The following is a 22,247-nucleotide window of genomic DNA, read 5'->3' as shown; positions in this document are numbered from 1 at the left end:
TCTCACCAAAATAATATATCATGAAGATTTTTTCATATATATAGTAAAAAGACCAACTTAATTACTTACAAAAATAGCAAATGACAAAAAAAGAGAGTTTTTTTTTTTAAAAATATAACAAAGCAACCAAATATTTACGTGAACAATGTCGGAAACAGAAAAGTCCACAATGGAAAATACCAAAAATGCCTCGTCAACAACGCGCATAATATATTTGATATACAATCGTTTAGATTTGCTATTGTTTGGTACACGATCGTTTAGATTTAGTTGTTTAGAGTTGTATACCCATTAAACGATTTATTTTTTCAATTTTATCGTTTAATTGGATTACACAATCGTTTAATTTGGTTACACATCGTTTCGATTTAGTGACACAATCGTTTAGGTTTGATACAAGATCAAATCTAAACAATTTTTTTTTTCAAAATTTGGTAGACGGTCCGTTTAGATTTGACTAAACGAATTTTTTCAAGATTCTTTTGGTACGTGATCGTCTAGATTTGTTTACACGTTTATTTTTTCAAGATTTTTTGGTAAACGATCGTTTAGATTTGACTACACGATCTTTTATATTTGATTACTTTAATCTAAATGACGTAAAAAAAAAAAGAGAAAAAGAAGAAAGACGATGAAAAGAAATCGTAGTGCAAAAAAAAAGGAGAAAATGAAGAAAAACGATAGAAAAATCGCAGCTAATAGAAAAACAAACGGCAAACCTAGAATATTTAAAAAATAACTAATTTTAATAGTTTGTTATATTTATGAATTTTTTTTTGATATTTTGCCTTTTTGCTATATTTAAAAATATTTCGAGTGATTTTTCATAAAGTAAAGATTTATTTTACATTAATTTTAATATCATGCTTAAAAATTATAAGAAATATAATAACAAGATGGGATATATATAAAGGACATCCAAAACTCTGGAGATATCTTGATATCGATCTCATAAATTTCTAAAAATCTCCGTATATTAAAGCATCTTAAAATAACCCAAAAACAAATACGATAATCCAAACGTCCTCTCCATAATCTCTATTAACTACAATTTTACTTATCTCAATTCTCTTTTTATTACTGTATTTAGTATTTGTTAGAATGTATACTATTTCTTATTTAAATTAATAAAATAGTATAATTTGAACTTCAAACGTATACTATATATTATAACGTACTGACAATGCAACAGTACCCAAAAATGTCAACTCAATGGAAATAATTGAGTGAAATCATTAAAAAAGAGTGCATATTTTTTAACCCTATATATGTAAAAAATCACCTAAAAGATAGATTGAAAAAGTCATGGATGGTGGACTTCCCTTCCTATTATAAATTAGGAATTTCCCATGAATTTTCTCATATTATTTCTCCTATACTTACTTTCAAAACAATAACTCTCTTAAAGAGAAATGGATCTCCTGAGTTTAGAAATCTCTGTGGACTCTGCTGAAGATCTTAAGAAACCTGATACTTATCTTCCCTCTAGGGTGAAGGCATACGTCGTCGTTTCGGTTACGAGTGGCGTTTTCAGCGAGCAACGAGCTCAAACCAACGTGGATATGGAAGGAGGTGAAAATCCCAGATGGAACTTTCCCATGAATTTTCTCATTGACCTAAACGCTGCAAAACAAGATCTCAACTCTCTTCTTACTTTCACTATCAAATCTGAAACCCCACAAGTACACAAATGCATCGGCGAAATCAAGGTTCGGATTTTAGAGCTTTTCGAGTCTGTTGGAGACAAAAACTCCATGCGATACACTTCACGTCCAATCACGAATACCCTCGGACAAACCACGAATGCCAGGTTAAGTATTTATATAATCAAACTTACCATCTAAAACATACGTTTAGATAAAATTAAACTCCCCATCACTTTGGATAATTCCATTGAGCCAACTAACTATTTGATATAACAGAGATAACCAAGAAACTAATTAATGGCAACCCAACTAACTTAAGTTTACAAAGTCTCTGGCTTAAACTTTTAGGGTCAATGATATTTTAAAGTGATATTAGAGCAGGGAGATCTAATGTGTTCAAACCATGTTTATGTATTGTTGGTGTTCCTCTCCTATAAATGTTAATTTCTATTTGTTTTATCTATTTCTATATATCGAGTCCACAAGCAAGCAATGAAAGACATTAATTAGTGATATATATACACAATTAAATTTGTCTCTACTCATTAGCTCAAGTTTTTGAATAAATTAAATTAGACTACAAAATTCTATTAAGTTAATTATTCTTTTAGGGTTGATCGATGATTTAATATAACAGGTTGAATTTTATATTCAAATTTAGAGAGCTGAAATTACAAGGATCAGTGACATCTGGGGAGATATCAGAGGAAGTTGAGAATGGAAATGTGAAAAATAACATGGGCAGTGAAGTTGCCAAAGATATGGCCATGAAATCGACCACGGGTGTGGTTGTGGGTGGTGTCACAGGTGTGAGCAATGTTGTGGCCGCAAACTTGATGAAACAGTATCTTGAGAGTATGGGTTCTGATAAAGCCGCTGCAACATCTACCACTATTGAAACTCAAACTTTTTCGGACACGTCCGTCGACGTTGATCAGTCGATAGATGATTCTAGTTCGTTCTTTGATATAATTTGTTCCTTTTTTACTTAAACTTGCTTTAACATTAGGGTGTGAAGTATAAATTTGATTTTGGGTTATGAGTATTTACATTTTGGAGTATGTTGTCGAATAATCTCTAGAAATAATGCAAGAGAAACATTGTATTTGTTAAATAATATTATAGAGAGTCGTCGGTAAGAAATTCTAGTGGTAAGTTTAATTTGAGTTGCAATTATAAATAAATTAGGTGATATATATGTTAGAGTTTGTGTATTAAAAAAAATCCTTGGAGTAATGAAATAATATATATACAATTAGTAGCTTCTTTATCGAAATCTATTTTTCAAACTAGGGTTACGTTTTCTTAAATCATCAAATCAACTCAAAAGTTTAAGTTGATAGGTGAAAGTAAATTTAATAATGATGTATAATACTATCCTTTACTTGCAGACTTGCATTATGAAGAAAGACCAAACAAATGAAAATCAATATTAAATGAGGAGAAAATAACGTTCTAGAAGCTTGAACACAAAATCTTAGAACCACTTACTAATACTATCTTGAATCATTAATTTAATCCAAAAACTTAAGCTAATGGAGTGAAGCTAAATTTAACATAATAATATCTAAAACACATTTCAATCTTCAAAAAGTTTCTTTTTAACCTAAGTGATGGTATTATCATAGCGCATAAAGGTTCTTTCTAAGAAAGATGACAACTAATGATATGGTCTTATTCTGAACCTCAATGCTAGCTCGAATAAGGGCAACGATGATAACTAGAGCATCGAGATGAATAAAGGCTTTCCTTAATTCATCCCAATATGTATAGATTCTTAAGATTATTGTATAAGAAAGGCTCCTTATCTAATATCATGTGTACTGTATATGCTTCACTAGAGAGCTTGTGTCCTGAGGTTGATTTTTAACTTTTCTTTAAAAAGTTCTTAAAAGTCATTATGTATGTTATTATTGAAGTCTTCTGGGTATATTCAAAATGTTGTTATCGGGAGATGAGGATGAGCGTCGATGAGGTTGATGGATCTGCACCGATCTGGCTCTCGTCTTCATCGACAATAGGTGAAGATAACGTGTAATATTATAACTCTCTAAACTATAAGACTTGTACCATGTCAAAATATGATCATCCTTTTGAAATCCTAACGTAATGTGTATAATCCATCTCAAGTGGTGCATTAGGGAATTAATGGTTATTATCACGTAGTTATAGTTAGTTGGAAAAAAAACAAAAATGTCAATTATTGTTGTGCTGTGTCGAACCACTGCCTTAAAAGCAAAATTAATCCTCAAAATAATAATAATAATAATAATTACCATATTTCTTATTGAAATATTAATTATAAATTATTAATTATAGTCATTCTTAACCATATCACTCTTGAATTGTTTATTCCATTTCAAACTGTATACAAAACCAGCACAAACCACAAACCTCAAAAATCACAACCTAAATTCGTAATTCAATAATTCAAAAATTTTTCTTAAATTTTAAATAATAGAACACACTCACAATATATTTGATATTTTGTTCAACAAAAAGTGGATAACACACCATCAACCACAGCATCAAGGAGGGTATTGTCTTCGTCCAGGGGTTGCATTGCCTGGATCAATTAAAGGTTGGTCAATGGTGGATCATTTTCGTAAAACGACAACGCCAAGTTAAAGTCGACCAACCTAATGGTGTCATCAGAAAACTGGTGAACCGTTATGGTAAAATGATATAATATAATCTTGCTTTTACATTAGTGTAGCCTTTTGTTTTGTCTTATTACTTAATATAATAATTTAGATCTTATACTTTTCTTTTTTTTTTTTATTAGTAACAATTGATCCATTTTCATAGTTCACAAACAAACTTATATTTGATCTCAATTTGTAATTGATCGATCTATGTGTGTACGAATTCTTGGATTAAAAAACTAAATCATTATTACAAATTAAAAGTTTAGCCCCTATAACTTGATATTATATAACGTCCCAAATTTTGAAATTGAGGGCATGAAAGGTATATATTCAATTGTATTATTTTTTATAACAAAAGATTAATATAATTTTCTTTCCTAAAAGAGACAAAATTTATTTTTTAAAGCTTGTATCTATGTTTTTAATCATATATATACTATGTCCCCCTCTACCCAAATATGAACTTATTCTCCACCATTAATGCTCTTAATTAAAAAAAAAAAACACTAATAATATTTCAATTGGGTAATTAAGTTTGTGTTTATATGTTCTTTAAATAATGAATATAATTAGTGAAACATTTAAATATATATTTATATATGAGAATAATGCACAAAAATTTAGTGGTAGGGTTGGTGTGCCTAACTTTGATTTTTTTTTTTTTTTGGTACATAAGAAATAACAAAAGGAATAATAGAAATGGGCATTTTCATTTTGTTAATTATTTATTTCCAAATTAAAATAAAGCAGTAAGCAAAGCAATGAATTAGGATATATTCCTTTGATTGGAAAAATTAGGAATGGTCTTACTTACCTTAATTTTTTTTTTCAAAGATTGAATGAAAATGCATTTTCATTCAATAATTAATCATCAAAACTTTGATTGTATTATTCAATGAATATTTAGAAATAATTTTCATTGTCAGAATAATTCAAATGTGACATTTTAATATATTATGCTCATCTCATCTTCAATGTATATGCATGCATAACTCCACTAAAACTTGAGAACTATTATGCTGATATCATCAAACTTCTAATCGCCAAACAATATAATTTCACTGGTAGATTTGAAGGAATTATTATGAATTCCATTTGGATAAATAAAGTGTTTAGAAGATTATTCTTTTTTTAGTACTACAAGTGGTTAAAAAGAATGTAATGATTGAGTAACAAATGAAGTGCATGCATCAATAATACATATTAAATCTTGCATATCATCATAGTATATTTACAATAGGGTAGATAAAAATTAATCATTTTTTCTTCAATTAATTATTTATATTTTCGTCAATCATGGTTTTCTTTGTAATATTAATTTGGGTTATGTTTATCTATTTGTAATAAGAATACTGTAATAATGAAATAATTCTTGTAATGAACGGCAATCATAAATATAATTAAGATTATTTTTTATTGCATAAAACTACGAATTTGGTTAAATTTAACGTTATCCTTATGATTATTTTTATTTTTTTATGGTCAAATTGTAACGATAATGGTAACAATAAATTTCTCAGAATCTATATTTCTATTATATGATTATCTTAAAAAGTCAAGACCAAATTAGTACGTCGAATTAGATGGAGTAACTATATACATAAAAAAAAGAGATGGATGGCCTGAAAAATAAAATCATTGAAAATATATAAATTCTATTTAATCCTTGATAGTGACTTCATTTCTGAAGTATACAAATATGATGTGTTTTTATCACTTCTTAAAATTGAAATTTTACAATATTCTAAATCCAATTATCATTTTCTTGAAATCATTATTATTTGTTTAATTATAGTCTTATGATTTTAAAAGCTGTATTAATACTCTCAAACTCTTAAACACACATATATAGAACGAAAGAAATTTCAAGTAACATTTTCACTATTAAAACAAACTATGAATTTAGAGAAGTCTCTTACTTTATTTTACATATTATTAAACATTTGTTACTTTATTTGGAGTAATGACCTAGTTGAATTAAAAAAAAAAAAACGTAGCTCATAGTTAAAGAAATAAATGATAAAGAGTTGAGGATATGAAGGAAAGTTTGTACAGTATGCTAAATAAGAGGATGATTGAGGGTACGTAAGATAGAGAACAACTATAACTCGATTCGTATGATATTTTTTTATGATATTGTACTAAAAGCAAGGCCGTAAAGGTTAGTACCAAAGTAGATAATCTTTTACCATTGTGGAGATAATTACGAAGCCAAAAAATTTATATAGGGAGAACATTACGTGTACTAGGGTTGACAATAGGGGATTGAGATCATTGGGGCCAATGTTAGAGATCTAGTTCACGTCTCTATCTCCTTTGGAGTATTTACCCTCATTCCCGCCCTTGCCCCACCTTTTTTTGAAGGCGAGAATGGGGGCAAGGATTCCTGGTTGAGAGAAATGGTTCTTTGTGGGATCCATTCCTAGATCTATTACTTACTAAAACTAAATTTTAAGGATTAACTAAATTGTAGATAAGTTAGACATTTGTGACTTATTAAACTACGATATAATTTTTTTAAAAGATTTTTTAGACAAAAATTTTAGAGACTAAATTTGTAATTTAATGGTTAATGTTAATTATAAAATTTATAAAATTTATATATATATATATATATATATATATATATATATATATATATATATATATATATATATATATATATATATATATATATATAAAACAATTCTCTCTGACACGTAATAGATATATATAACAACTCATTCTTTAGGTAAAACTCTTGAATGATCTATATGTACGTAGGTAGTACAGTGTTGATGATTCGGCCGGTTTGGTTTGGAGCTAAAACCGAACTAAACCGAGCCGCATGTTTTGTTTTCAAACCAAATTACATCTCCGTGGTTTGAACTTCGACAAAATTTAAATTATCAAACAAAATAACTAAAATAATAAACAAAACGAAAGCGTTAAGAGTTCCAAATGATCGAAAGGATAAAGCAGAGAACTACATAAAAAAAGAAGTTAAAATTTATTTTCAAGGATATCATTCAGACAATTTCACAAACATCACCATGCAATCTGTCTTCTCCTATTTATATAAATTACAAACACCACCGTAGTGTGTGGTCTTCTTTTTCTAATTTGCTCTGAGATAATCCTTGGTTTAGTTTCTTTTTATTTTGGTCCTTCTCCCCACTAGCATGGAAGAAATTAAATCAATAAAATATTCGGTCGTCGCCCCAGTAGTACGAAAGAAAAATCAATATCACTTTACTTCATGCATGTTCTACTATCTAAGGAAGAAACAGAAATAATATATAATTATTGAAAACGATGAATATCAACTTGCATGCTTCTTCACCTTGATGGATATCAACTTTGGCTTCTTCACCATGGTGGATATCAACTTGGCTTCTTTCACCATGATGGATATCAACTTGCTTCTTCACCATGATTGGGACTAAACAAACAACCAAAATTTTGAGATTAGAGGGTGTATTGAGAATGTAAATAACTGAAACCTTTTAAATGTCAAAAGATTAAAAATATTATACAGTATTGTAAGCGTTTAAAGTATCTTTAATTTAAATTACTATGTTTGTTTTGTAGGAATATTTTTACATACATTTGAGAATATTTTGATAATTTGTTTTTTAGGATCTCTATTTGATAATATCTTAAATTTACATAATATTTCAAAAATGTTCTCATTGCAATGATTATTTATAAATTAGTTTAATATAATTTGAACGTATATAACATTTTTTTTATCGACTTTGAATATTTTTCTCAATAGAATAATATATTATAGAGATTCTTTTCAAATATAGTAAAATGATCAACTTAATTACTTTTACAAATATAGCAAGACGACGAAAGAAAGAAAAAATCATATTGACACTAGAAGAAATCTGGTCTTTAATGTCAGGTGGAAAAAATGAAAAATAAGCTTTAATGTCGGTTTTCAAAAGGCGGATGTTTAATGTCGGTTTTAAACCGACATTAAAGCTTTATCTTTAATGTCGGTTTAAAACCGACATTAAACATCATGTTTTTTAGAACTGACATTAAAGGTCTTTTTTATTTTAAAACTGACATCATGTTTTTGTCGTTTGCTATATTAAAAAATATTTGGAGCGATTTTTCACAAAATAAAGATTAATTTACATTTTAATTTAAATAGCATGCTTACAAATTATAAGAACTATAATAACAAGATGAGATATACATGGTGATAGTATTTGTTTTAGTTAAATAAAATGCATATTAAAGAGTGATATAAAAGAAAGAAAAAAGAAAAGGAAGAGCTAGCAAAAAAGTAAATTGGTGAAGGGAATGCAAAACTCATATATTCTCGGGACAGCCAAAACTCTCGAGATGCTCTCGATAAAGACACCGTCTCATAGGATTTCAAAAAATCTCCATATATTAAAGCATCTTAAAATGACTTGAAAACAAACACGGTAATCAAATGCCGCCCTCTCCATTAACTACAATTTTACTATTTCAATTTTATTTTTATTACCGTGTTTAATTAGTATTTGTTAGAATGTTTACCCTTTTTTATTTAAATTGAAATAGTATATATGCATAAATTTTTATAACTAAATTAGTTTGCATGCCTAAAAACACATATTATTATAACTCGCTAGCTTAAAATGCAATACACAAAATATCAACTTAATGAAAATAAAATTGACTGAAGTCATTAAAAAAGTTCATATTTTTGAACCCTATATATAAAAAAATCACCTAAAAGATAGATTGGAAAAGTCATGGATGGTGGACTTCCCTTCCTATTATAAATTAGGAATAATAATGGCTAACAAAGTTGTCTACACATCATATTATTATTTCTCCTATACTTACTTTCAAAACAATAACTCTCTTAAAGAGAAATGGATCTCCCGAGTTTAGAAATCTCTGTGGACTCTGCTGAAGATCTTAAGAAACCTGATACTTATCTTCCCTCTAGGGTGAAGGCATACGTCGTCGTTTCGGTTACGAGTGGCGTTTTCAGCGAGCAACGAGCTCAAACCAACGTGGATATGGAAGGAGGTGAAAATCCCAGATGGAACTTTCCAAAGAAATTTTTCATTGACCTAAACTCTGCAAAACAAGATCTCAGCTCTCTTTTTCTAACTTTTACTATCAAAACTGAAACCCCACATGTACACAAAACTCCATGCGATACATTTCACGTCCAATCATGGATGCCTTTGGACGAACCAGGAATGCCAGGTTAAGTATTGATATAATCAAATTTAGAGAAATTAAGTAATTAGTATTATATAATTAAATTTGTTTTTAACTAACCAATCAATGGTCTCTATTGGTTGAAAAATAAACTCTGTCACTACTAACTATTTGTTATAAAAGAGATAACCAAGAAAGTAATTAATAGTAACCAACAACAATCCAACTAATTTAACTTTACAGAGGCTCTAATATTAACTCTTTGAGATCAATTCATCATTTAAAATGACGTTACAGCATAGATATAACTAATTTGTGTTCAAACATATTTATTGTACTCGGTGTTCTTTCTCCAATAAAAATTGATTTCTATTTGTTGTGTCTTCTTCTATATCGAACTCACAAGTGATATATACAATTAAATTTATTGTCTTTACTCGTTAGCTCATGTTTCTGGGTAAATTAGTTAATTACTCTACAAATCTATTAGCTTTACTTATTCTTTTAGGTTGATCGATGGTTTAATATGTCAGGTTGAATTTCATATTCAGTTTTAGAGAGGTAGAATTACAAGAATCGGTGACGCACGAGGAAATATCACATTTAAATGAGAAAATTGAGAATGTGAAAAATATGAACAAAAGAATTGCCAAAGATGTGGCCGTGAGATCGAACAGAAGTATGGCCATCAGTGGTTTCGCAACAGGTTTGCACGCCACAAGCTTGGTGAAAAAGTATATTGATGGTACGAGTTCTAGTGAAGCTGCAACATCTACCACTTCGGACACGTCGGATGGTTCGATTTCGGTCCTTGATATAATTTTTAGCTTTTTTTCTTAAACTTGCTTTTACATTATTGTGTGAAATATATAAATTTGATTGTGGGATATGATCAGTATTTACGTTTTGGAGTATGTTGTAGAATATTCTCTAGGAACGTGAGAGAAATATTCTAGAGAGTTGTTCGTAATCGTCATAGATTGTATATATATGTGTTGGAAAAATTCTAGTTGTAAGCTTGAAGTTGCTATTACAAAATAAAGGTGATATATGTTGAGTTTTTGTATTGAAAAAAAAAATCCTTGAAATATTGTTAATAATTTAAATAAGTAGCTTCTTTATCGAAATCTATTTTTCAAACAAATGTTATTATCTTTTCAAAAATCACCCATTCAACCTAAAAACTTAATTGATAGATAAAGGTAAATTTAATATAATATCTAACATTTTCATCTATTAAATGAGGAGGAAATAACATTTTAAAGACTTGAACACAGAAACCTTTAGAATTATCTGTTAATATCTTGAATTATCAATTTAACCCAAAATGTTAAATTAATAGAGTGAAAGTAAATTTAACATAGTATCTAACACTTCGATCCCAATCTCCAAAAGTTTCTTTCCAACCAACCAAAGTGATGGTGTTATCGGAGCATAAAGGTCGTTTCTAAGAAAGATGAACAAGCAATGATATGGTCTTATTTTGTGACGATGATAACTAGAGGATCGAGACGAAGAAAGGCTCTCCTTAATTATTCTAACTAATTTTTTATATAAGTTAATTGGTTGTTTAAAAGGAAAAGATATATAAATATAAATTAAAAGGAAAAGATCAGAAAATAAATAATTGGGATAAAACCCCAACTAATTTTTTATTATCAATTATTGGTTGTTTTTAATTTCTAAGGGTTGGAATGTTATAACTAATTCTAACCAACGTTTAATACTGCTCGCTTTTCGAAGTTTGAAGTTTGAAAGTTATTAATTAAACACTAATTTATTTCCTTAGTATCCATACTTTTATTAAAGCACCATTATCGACCATTATTGGAATTATTTTAATGGTCACAAATAAAAACAAATATTTTTAGGAAAAAATCAAGTTAATGGGTTAATGCCGGTTATAATGGTTGGAAAAGTAAATGTCAATTATTATTATGATGTGTCAAATCACTATCTTTAAAAGCAAAATTTAGCACAATTTCGATGCTAAATTGCATATGTTAGTTGCTCTCTAAGATTATAATAACTTTCCAAACTCATGTTTGCACTCTTAGAGTAAGGAATATTGCTTAAATAAGAAATCAAAATTTTGAAAAAGAAAAAAAAAACTATACCAACGCCAAAATCTTTTCTTCAAATATATAAAGAACAGTGGTTTTAGATCTAAATCTAATTTTGGATCTATAACGATTAGTGTATTAAAATATATCGTTATAACTATAAAATAGTTAGAATATTTATAACCATAAAAATAACCATAGTTGTCACTCTTTAAATTGTTTATTTCATTTCAAACCGTACACAAATCAAAACAACAAACCTCAAAAGTAACAAACTAAATTCGTAATTCAATAATTCAATTTTTTTTTCTTAAATTTTAAATAATAGAACACACTCACAATATATTTGATATTTTGTTCAACAAAAAGAGGATAACATACCATCAACCATAGAATGAAGGAGGTCGGTATTGTCTTCTTCCAGGGGTGCATTCCATGGAAGATTGGTCAATGGTGAATCATCTTCGTAAAACGACGACGCCAAGTCAGGGGCTACGAAGATATCGGTGTCAGAAACTGGTGAACCGTTATGGTAAAACGAGGCCAGGTCAAAGGTGCCTGCAGCAGCGTCTTGAACGGTGGAGATTGGTGTAGCCGGGTCAATGGTATCTGTAGCAGCGTATTCACCAGTGGAGATTAGTGTAGCCTGGTCAATGGTAGCTGTAGCAGGGCCTTGACCAGTGGAGATTGGTGTAGCTTGATTATCATAAAAAGAATCTGGAGAGACAACGTTATCAGAAGAAGAGGATAAAGAATTAGTAGAGGATGAACCTTTTCCACCATGTTCAAAGATTAACTTTGATAAATATCCACCCCCCACGCTTACAAGCAAACCCGCCATTAGTTTTGTCACTATGCCTTTCCATCTCCCACGTTTCTTCACGGGCTTTTCTTCTTCTTTTGCCTGTGTAGTAAGAACTTATTCAATAAAATCATTCCAATTGTAGCAGATCCAAAAATTTGTTGACGAGTCTTTTATAATTTAGTAAATTTAAATATAAGAAATTGGAGTTTGAATTAGAGTCTAGAGAAGGCTAGATGAAAAATTTGCCACTAGTTAGACTAGTTAGTAGTATTGAAAGTATAAGTTTAAAGAGGACTCGAATCCCTGAATCTATACTAAATGTGATATATGACAGTGTTATTCTAAGTTTTTAAGTTGTCTTTAATTAATATGAGTGATTTATGATATAACATTAGGGTTTTATTCGAGAGACTATTAAAAGTGCTTTTGGGTTATTTTGAAACTTTTGTATAACATCTTTTAAATTTATCTCGGGAGTTTGTTGAATTTTGTAATTCATGTGTGTGATGTGTTGAGTTATTGCATGCATGTTAAGAACTTTCAGGTGGATTCAATCAAAACATATATCTTTTGGGAGTGCTCAAATCTTGGGCCAAGCAATTTGTTATTTTTCTTAACAACTTTGATCTTAAAGACAATTTGTAGTTCTAACCCAAGTTCTTAGGGATGAAATGAAGTTAATTTGAGGGTTTTAATGATGAAAAATTAGGGATTATTCTCACCTCAAAAGAATTTCTAATTCCAATTTGCTTCAACTTTCAGATCGTATACATACATATATATATTTGCATGACACACATGGATTCTGTTTAGTTGAAGATATTTGGTTTGGAAAGACAATTTTCAATTTAGTTATTATGTTTGTAATTTAAGTTTATATATATTAAAAAGTATCATAGTTCTATTTTTTTAGTGTGGCTAATTGTTACATTGTTATTAATTTGATGTGTAAGAATTCATTTTGATATGATTATTATAAGTTTAATTTAAGACAAGTTGGTTATGTTTGGGATCTGAATATTACAAATTTAATTTGTTAAGTTGATGGGTTTTTTATGTTATTATATATATTCACGTTCTCCACAAGTTTAGTTGTTTTTTATTAATTTTTCTAACTCATTGACTATATATAATTTTGTTTTTTCTTGGATAAAGTTTTATGATGTCAATGTAACAAAGACTATTTTTAAGGATTATGATGTTAACGAGTGGACACAAGAGTAAAAGTACATAAATGTTCTCCAAATGAAAGGATTGTAAGAACAAATTTGATTTTATAAATCTTATTTCGTAAATTCGATTGTGTGATAAAATCATTTATACGTCAAAAAAACTTGAGATCAAGAAAGCAACTGGAAAAAGAAAGAAATAAAAAAAAAACCAAAATTTGAAAGGAAAAAAAGTTAACGATATTGGTCTCGATAAAGATGGGATCATATGCTGACCACCATGTTCTAGCGTTGATAAAAGCAAGTTTTAAGTTTTAACAACATTTAGTATGGGAGAGGAAAGTTCCTACCTGATCAGACGGGCGGGTAGACGACGACGACGACAACGATGACTTACGTAGTGATTGCAATTGATCAGCTTTTGGTTGTACAAATTTGAATTTAAATTTGAACGTTCCATTAGTGGTGTGTCCTGAAATTTTCTTGACAGAATAGGAAAGGCTTTCGAAAGAGTCCTTATGTTTAAAAATTTGGAAGAGCTCTACAATTGGCACATTGATTCGGCCAACATTTTTGTGTTCATCATTGTTTTTGGATATGATAGAGAACATAAGAAGAGATTTTAGAGCTTGAATTTGCTTACTTCTATCAATGAAGAATTTCACTGCAAAATTCCATATAGGATTTTGGCCTCCTTCAACCATGTGGGTGTTTGCATTTTGTTCCTTCAAAGAAGCCCCTTTTAGTATAACCATCACATAAACACTCAAATTTGGAGAAGAAATGAGTTCCTCAAGCCCTTCTACAGAGATGACATTCATTTCTAGAATTAAGTAACTCATTTTTATTATATATATTGTTTTGAAAACAATATAAATAAAAAGATCAGGAAGAAAGTTGATCAGCTTGAGATGACCATAAAATGATTTGTTAGCCATTTTGATTTATAGTAGTGTGGGAATGAATCCCACCTTACCATGACCTCTTCAAAGCGTCATATAAAATAATTAAATACCCTAAACAGTAGACGAAGTCAAAGTCTAACTCTCCATCCAATCCATCTCCTCCTTCTCCACTTTCAAAAATCTCAAAGTAATAAGTAATTCTTAAACCTTTTTCTTTTAATTTAAATAATATTTTTTAATAAACTTTTACTAAATGGGTGTTTGCAAAAATAGCAAAAACTTTTATGATAATAAAATTCATGTTACTACATTTTCTAAATTATAAAAGTAACAAATTTAATAGCGGATAACCGTCTAATAACCATTTGATAGTCCTCTGTTATATATCTAATTAGTCATATTTTGTCATATTTTCAATATGCAAAAAAGAAGTGTTATAGACTGTTTTTTTTTTTTTTTTGTCAATGAATGCAATTTTTCTAAATAGAATCTAAAATTTTACCATATTTTGTAAATATTTTGGTTCACTATACTATATCTAAAAATATCATTTCTTACGACATATTTATAAAAAAAGTCTAACGTTTCTTATAAGTTATCATTTTATATAAATCTTGCAGTCGATTTCAGTTGAATGTACTGATTTTTTTTTTTTTTTTGAAAAAATGTGATAATTTTAAATTTTAAAAAATTTCTAAGTCCTATTATAATAATTTGGAGGTATACTCACAATAATGATATATGAAATGAAAACCTAGTTATAGGCGACCAAAGAAGGTGTTAATTTAATATTTTAGATATCATATCTTATATATTTTTTCAGAATATGATACATTTTTATATTTAAATGATGATTACATATTTGTATACATAATGAAATGAAGTAGTCAAATTGAAAACCGAACTTAATATGCAAATTATTACTCAAAATGCGTAGGGCAGCATACGTCACCCCCTTGAGCAAAGCCTAACGCAACTTCTGGAATATATTTTAGTTAAAATGGATTAAAATTTTAATTAATTCATTCTTGTAGATCAACTTAACAATATTGTTTTGATAATTAAATTCTTTGTGACAATCATTACGATGGTTGAAGGAGATTGTTTGTGAGTTTTTTATGATTAGGTGATAAGATTAAATTAATATTTAATTATAAGTTGTAAAGACTAAATTCTATTGGTAGACCGATTTGTGTTAATCGACAATTTATCATTTTGTATTAGTAAACCTTTTAGCTCGAAGAATCATCCATGTTGAAACTTTAAGAACTAAAAGTATTTATTTATGCTGAAAATTTGAAGATCAAATAGATGCAAATTCCAAATATCATAACAAAAAATGTCTTAAACATTAAGATATATGGATAGTTACTCACATAGTTATCGTAAGGTATATTGCCTTTTTGCCCCTTTTATCTATTGAAATTGAAAATAGTGTGAATGTAAAAGGAAGAGAACCCGTCTTTTATCGAAAAGTTCAAAACAAATTAAGGTAGGAAACGAAAAATCTAATAGTTTTCATAGATATAAAAAGATAAATAAAGATTTTTAAACAGCTTTTTCCATTTAGAATTAGGAAATCTTTTTCATTATTTTTTATCTCAAAAGAAAGAAATATAAATATAAGAAAAATAGGGTTATTTGTATTTAAAAATCCTATTAAGATTAGGACTACAAATCCTAATAACATTATAGTTTGTTTGTCGAGTCCTATAAATAAGACATTGTAATTAGCATTAAGCATAAGAAAAAAAAAATTCTCAAACCTTCCTATAGTTTTTGTGTAGGTTCGATATCAAGTCGATTAAATATCATGGCGATTTACGATTACCTTTTCAAATATATTTTAATTGGAAACACATGTATTAATTTCTCTAAATCTATTTCTATATATTTTTTGAATGAGTTTCAAAGAACTTTTATATATTATATTTTTTTTGTGTGTATATATAGGGGTTGGAAAATCTTACTTAATGTCACAATTTCTAAGGAAAAAGTTTGAACCAGTTCATGAAGTTACTGTGGGCGCTGAATTTGGTGTTCGTACCCTTACACTTCATGACAAAATCATTAAGCTTCATATTTGGGATACAGTTCGTTTCTTTTCTTTTTAGTTTTTTTTTTCAATCCCGCAACCCAACCCAAAATAAAATGTAACTCAATCCAACCCTTACAATTTAGATTGGGTAATTCGAGTTGGTCGGATTATTAGGTTTTTTTTTAATGTTCCTACCAAATGTGGAAGTATTGATCTCCATTTTTCAATTATTGAATTACAAAAAGAAATTCTTATTCTTACAATTTTTAAGTATATTTTAATTAAAAAAATGTTGAAAATATCTACAAATATAACAAAATGGTATGACGTGATAGACATCTAGAACGTAGTTATCTACCGTGATCTATTGCATATAAAAAGTAAATTTTTACAATATTTGTAAATATTTTGGTTTCTTTTAATTAGCTAACCATAATTACTAGTAGTATTTTTAAACTGATGGTAAAATCAAAATATGTATTATTGCAGGCTGGACAAGAGGCATTCAAATCAATTACAAGATCTTATTACAGAGGAGCAATCGGTGCACTTTTGGTTTATGATGTTACTAGGTAAGTTCTAATATAAAAGTAAATTGAAATATTATAACTAAATTTGATCATAGATCATCAAACCTTAGAATAGTTAGGAATAAAAACATCAAAAGTACTAATTTGAATGAAATTTAAATGTCAACCTCAATAATTATTATCGCATTAAGGAGAGAGACATTCTCTAACTTGAAGAGTTGGTTGGATGATGTTAGAGAGCTTGCACATCCCGACATATCAATTATGGTGGTAGGAAATAAGGTTGATAAAAATGGTCGAAGAGAAGTGACCAAAGAAGAAGGACAACATTTTGCGGAACAAAATGGACTCTTGTTTTTAGAGACATCCGCTAAAACAAGTCAAAATGTCTATGAGGTTAGTTTAATTTGTTTCAAAAATTCATGACACTAAATATCTTATATAACAATTATATATAAAATATAATGACATATCTTTAAAGAAAAAATCATTAGTATTTAAACTCTTACGAAACAGTCGTGTATTTTTTAAGTTTAGTAAATTTATAAACATTCATTTGTCTCTATTAACCATCAAATTTTAAAATTTATACTTTTAATTTTATTTGATATTCGATTCTTATTCGAGGGTTTTAATTTCTACCATTATTTTGAAATAATTTAAATAATTATAAATAGATTAATTACTTATCATATTAATTTATTTTTCTTATTTATTTATTATTTCGTTTAGCTGATCACCAATAGTGTTGTTCTACAGGCTTTCTCAATAATTGCAAATAACATACTTGACAAGATTGAGCTTGGTGTCCTTGATTTATCCAATAAGGTAATTTTTATTTTCATCTTTAATTATTTTCATCTTTAATTAAACATAGATTATTATTATTATTATTATTATTATTATTATTATTATTATTATTATTATTATTATTATTATTATTATTATTATTATTATTATTATTATTATTATTATAACATGCGATCCAATCAATACATATGGTTTTTATATATAATAGTTAAAATGGATATTATTATGCACAGCCATCTGGAATCAAGGTCGGGCTACGGCCTAGCGTTGAAAGTTCATCCATGGCAACGGAATCAGTAGGATTTACATTTAACGGTAAATGTTGCACAATACAATGAATTAAATCAATTGTATTCCGTTTTTCTATTTTTATGAAATGATGTAATTATGTTATATTATATTTCTTTTAATCATTCAATAATATAAAATTCTTTTCGACATTCAAAATTGGTTAAAATATATTTTTGTATCTAAATTTTGATTATTTGAGTTCTTTGTATAATTTAGTTCTTTTAAGTTAAACAATTTTATTAGAACTAGAAGTTAATTTTTATTATTTTATGACGTAGATTTGTATTTTATATAAAAATATTGAAACTTTAGTTAGTTTATTGGTTTATTTATGTAAGAAATCTAATTAAATATTAGCTTTAGATTTTACAATAGAGATTAAATTGTTACAAATTTTAACCTGTGGCGACTAAATTGTTAATTAAACCAGAGTTTAAAGACTTAATTGTTTCTTTCGTAAAAATTTAGGGATCAGGATGAAAGTAATTTTTAATCTTAAATTTTTTCTCAAACCTAGAATGAACCTGCCACTTATTGAATAAGGCATAACTATGAATCGAATATGACTAGCTTTTTCACTTTTGAAATCACCACGACATCTCTCAAAGTCTTATTCATTATAATAATTCTTTTCAATATAGTAAATGAAAGATTATTTGAATTACAGATCTCTTAAAGATTAATATGTTCTTACGGTAGTTTGAGTTACAGTCGTTCTTTTTTAACGATGGAAAAAATGTATCAAAATGATATTTAGACGATCTTGATATTCTTGAATATAAGAAAAATGAAATAGCTTAAAAAAATCTTGCCAAAAATGATAAAAATAAATAAGAACCTTATGGAGAAAAATAAATTATTGGAGGAGACAGATTAATGTGGAAGAGAAGATGAATAAGTTCAAGAAGAAAGACAAGCGATGAATCGTCAACCGTCAAAGACAGATCTGTAAATTATGAAAATACTTTACCGGCTTTCTAAAACTTTTGTTTTTTAATACGACCGGTAAATATTTTTTAATTAACTTAATAGAATTCATTATATATTTTTATTATTAATTTATATATTTTTCTTATTAATTTAATAAATACTAAATAGAAAATAATTAGGTCAGAATTTCAATTTCATGCCCTCACTTCTAGAGTTCAAGTTCACGCCGCCACTATACTGACCCTCCCGTCTCGGCCGCTCATCTCACGCCGTCACCGGCGCAATCGTCTCCGGCCATCTCTCCTTCTGAGAAGTCTCCGATAGTCGCTCGGGAGATTTGGCCTCTCATCTCACGCCGTCTCCGGCGTTCAATCGTCTCTCCTTCTCAGTCTCCATCCGTCTCTCCTTATCAGAAGTCTCTCAATCTCCGGTCGTCTCTCCTTCTCAGAAGTGTCCGATAGTCGCTCGCGCTCGGCTCTCCCTCACCGTTGCGTTGCCGCCGGCTACGATACTTTGTTGCGTACGACTTATCCAAATAAATTTCTCAAGGTAAATAACATTGTTTCTGCATTGCTTGAGTAAGTACATATTTTTGATCCACTTGGAACTTTTGGATGATATTTATAACCATACTTGAACAAGATCTATTTTATAGATTTTACAACTTTGCTTTGCTTTGTTAGTTTTATCATTTTTTTTTCAAATCCTTCCGTCATATTGGGATTATTTGTTTGTCTTCCAAACATACATATAAACACTCTTATTTTAACTTGAAATAATGCAACCTGACAACCAACCCCAAGAAATAATGTTTGAGGTAGGATCACTATATTCAAAATTTGTATTTAGTAAGCATATTAGATTTGAGATCAGAAACAATGATAGTTTTTAAGTTATTTTCATAGTCAAAGTGTCACACCAAGTTCTAATTTTTAGTTGGTTACGAGTTTAAAAGTCACATTTAGACACTTCTTGGATACTTTAGGTTGGTTTGGTAGTCACACTTAATCATAAGTTGTTTTGAGAGTTAAGACACATTTTAGTTATTTTTCAGTCGGTTTTTAGTTTGAAAGTCACACCCAAGACACTTTTTAACTTGTTTTGAAAGTTAAGATACTTTATAGAGATTTTGTGTTTGGTTTTGAGTTTGGAAGGTGCATCATATAACCATTTTGAAAATTGGTTTGAGGGTCAAGAGAATTTGCAGGTGATTTAGTTGATTTTTAGTTTGAAAGTCACATTGAAAGAGTTTTGACTTGTAATGTGGGATTTAAAGTGCTACATAGACACTTTTTGACTTGTTTTTAGAGTTATACTCATATTTTCACACTTTTAAGAAACTTTTTAGGTTGACATTGATATTACGTGTCAATATCCTTCAGCTATGATAGCCAATCATGCATATATTTCACATTTATTGTATGCTTGAGATGTAATATGTTGTGGCTATCCTGTAGTCACCTCTCACATATTAATTGAAAAACCTTAGATAAGAAGAAGAAGAAGAAGACGATAGCTGCGAAGATGGTGTCCGGTTCCGGTATCTGTGCTAAGCGCGTCGTCGTTGACGCTAGGCATCACATGTTGGGAAGGCTCTCTTCCATTATCGCCAAAGAGCTTCTCAATGGTCAAAAAGTCGTGGTCGTCCGGTGCGAGGAGATCTGCATCTCCGGTGGATTGGTCCGCCAAAAAATGAAATACATGCGTTTCTTGAGGAAGCGGATGAACACCAAGCCTTCTCATGGCCCCATTCACTTCCGTGCTCCTGCTAAGATCCTTTGGCGCACCATTCGTGGGTATTGTCCTCTTCCTTTCTTCTTCATTTTTGTATTTTCTTCTCTGTGATTGAGAGTGAATCTGGGCATTTGAGTGTCTTTTTTTGGGTTTTGTAGGATGATTCCCCATAAAACTAAGCGTGGTGCAGCAGCGCTTGCCCGTTTGAAGGCCTACGAGGGTGTTCCTCCTCCATACGATAAGATGAAGAGGATGGTCATCCCTGATGCCCTCAAGTAAGCTTTGTTTGAGGGCTTAATCGTTTAATGTTTCTTATTTTCTGATTTGAGGTCTTTGTATTTACGAATCTCTTATGTTGCTTTGGAAATTCAGGGTCTTGAGGCTTCAAGCTGGACATAAGTACTGCTTATTGGGCAGACTCTCTTCGGAGGTTGGATGGAACCACTATGATACTATCAAGGTGAGAATTTCATTTTCTTTGAAATTAGTGAAATGTGTACCGATGATTTTTATTGTATTGTTATGAATTCATGTTGCTGTTTGGAGTTGATATAAGTATTGGTGTTTGGTTGAGTATAACTGCAATTGGTATCTTTTGACTCAATTATGGATGAACCTTTGTTAGTCCAGTTTAAACAAATGCTCATAATGCTTGTTGGGTGTTTATATGTTCACCCTTTTGAATGTCTAGCATTTTGTTCATGTGCATTTCTTACTGGTATGGTGATCTCCAATCTTGTCTTTGAAGTTAATAATATTAATTGTTCAATTGCATATTTCTTTTCATATTTCCCCTTGACTGAAATACTTCTGCACTTGTATATGGAATTATATATTACTTATGCATGCAAATGTCAAAGTGGGAAATTTTTGGAAATATGAATAATACACATGGCCTGGCCCGCCTTTTCACCTTGTTCCCTTTGTTAGTGGTGTTAGTTCTGATTTGTTATGAGAAATTATTATTCTGCCGTATGATTGATACCTTCTGTTATGAACTTACTCCATAAACAAGCCTTGTATACTACCTTCTAGTAGTTCTAATATACCATCTAAACACTTTCTCTTCCTGTTTGGATTGTCCTGCTACCTCTTTGTCCTTTCTTTCTTACATACATATGTCTTGTTCCAATGCAGGAACTCGAGAGGAAGAGAAAGGAAAGATCCCAGGCTGCATATGAGAGAAAGAAGCAGTTGAATAAGCTGAGGATTAAGGCCGAGAAGGTTGCTGAGGAGAAGCTTGGTCCCCAACTTGAAGTTATTGCTCCTATCAAATACTAATTTATTATTTTGATCTCAGAAACAACCACTGGAGAATTGAGTTGCAGTTGAATGCTCTATTTTAGTAGACCATGATACATCTTTGTATGCTTCCAGTATAACCTTTTTGTTATGCATGTCCAGTAGATTCACGATGCCTGTTAATCCAAGCAAAAATGTTTTGATCGTCTCTTTGCTATGCATATCGTTGTGTCTGAACTCTGCAGTTGATTCTTATGAATTGGCTTGAAAAATTAGTCA

General features: G+C 29.4%; 3 protein-coding genes across 3 annotated transcripts; all 3 read left to right on the top strand.

Annotated features, from left to right (window-relative positions):
• The first annotated feature begins 1,371 nt into the window (after window positions 1–1,371).
• LOC103497859 (protein SRC2-like) lies at window positions 1,372–10,493 on the top strand. Its single transcript, XM_051091867.1, has 3 exons — window positions 1,372–1,745; window positions 9,432–9,496; window positions 9,985–10,493. The coding sequence occupies exons 1-3, from the start codon at window positions 1,413–1,415 to the stop codon at window positions 10,289–10,291; spliced, it is 705 nt and encodes a 234-aa protein (XP_050947824.1). The 5' UTR covers window positions 1,372–1,412; the 3' UTR covers window positions 10,292–10,493.
• Window positions 10,494–16,206: 5,713 nt separating this feature from the next.
• On the top strand, window positions 16,207–18,109 carry LOC103498018 (ras-related protein RABB1b-like). Its single transcript, XM_051079292.1, has 6 exons — window positions 16,207–16,255; window positions 16,347–16,486; window positions 16,921–17,003; window positions 17,153–17,357; window positions 17,721–17,789; window positions 18,005–18,109. Exons 1-6 carry the CDS (start codon window positions 16,207–16,209, stop codon window positions 18,107–18,109), a joined length of 651 nt encoding a protein of 216 aa, XP_050935249.1.
• A 1,053-nt stretch (window positions 18,110–19,162) lies between these two features.
• On the top strand, window positions 19,163–22,247 carry LOC103497862 (60S ribosomal protein L13a-4). The gene is made up of 5 exons (XM_008460238.3): window positions 19,163–19,541; window positions 20,482–20,788; window positions 20,885–21,001; window positions 21,099–21,186; window positions 21,864–22,247. Exons 2-5 carry the CDS (start codon window positions 20,517–20,519, stop codon window positions 22,005–22,007), a joined length of 621 nt encoding a protein of 206 aa, XP_008458460.1. The 5' UTR covers window positions 19,163–19,541; window positions 20,482–20,516; the 3' UTR covers window positions 22,008–22,247.

This window comes from Cucumis melo, chromosome 11 (genome assembly GCF_025177605.1).
Source record: "Cucumis melo cultivar AY chromosome 11, USDA_Cmelo_AY_1.0, whole genome shotgun sequence".
Taxonomy (NCBI): domain Eukaryota; kingdom Viridiplantae; phylum Streptophyta; class Magnoliopsida; order Cucurbitales; family Cucurbitaceae; genus Cucumis; species Cucumis melo.
Note: the sequence above shows the minus strand (reverse complement) of the source record. Positions and strands in the feature narration are given on the sequence as shown.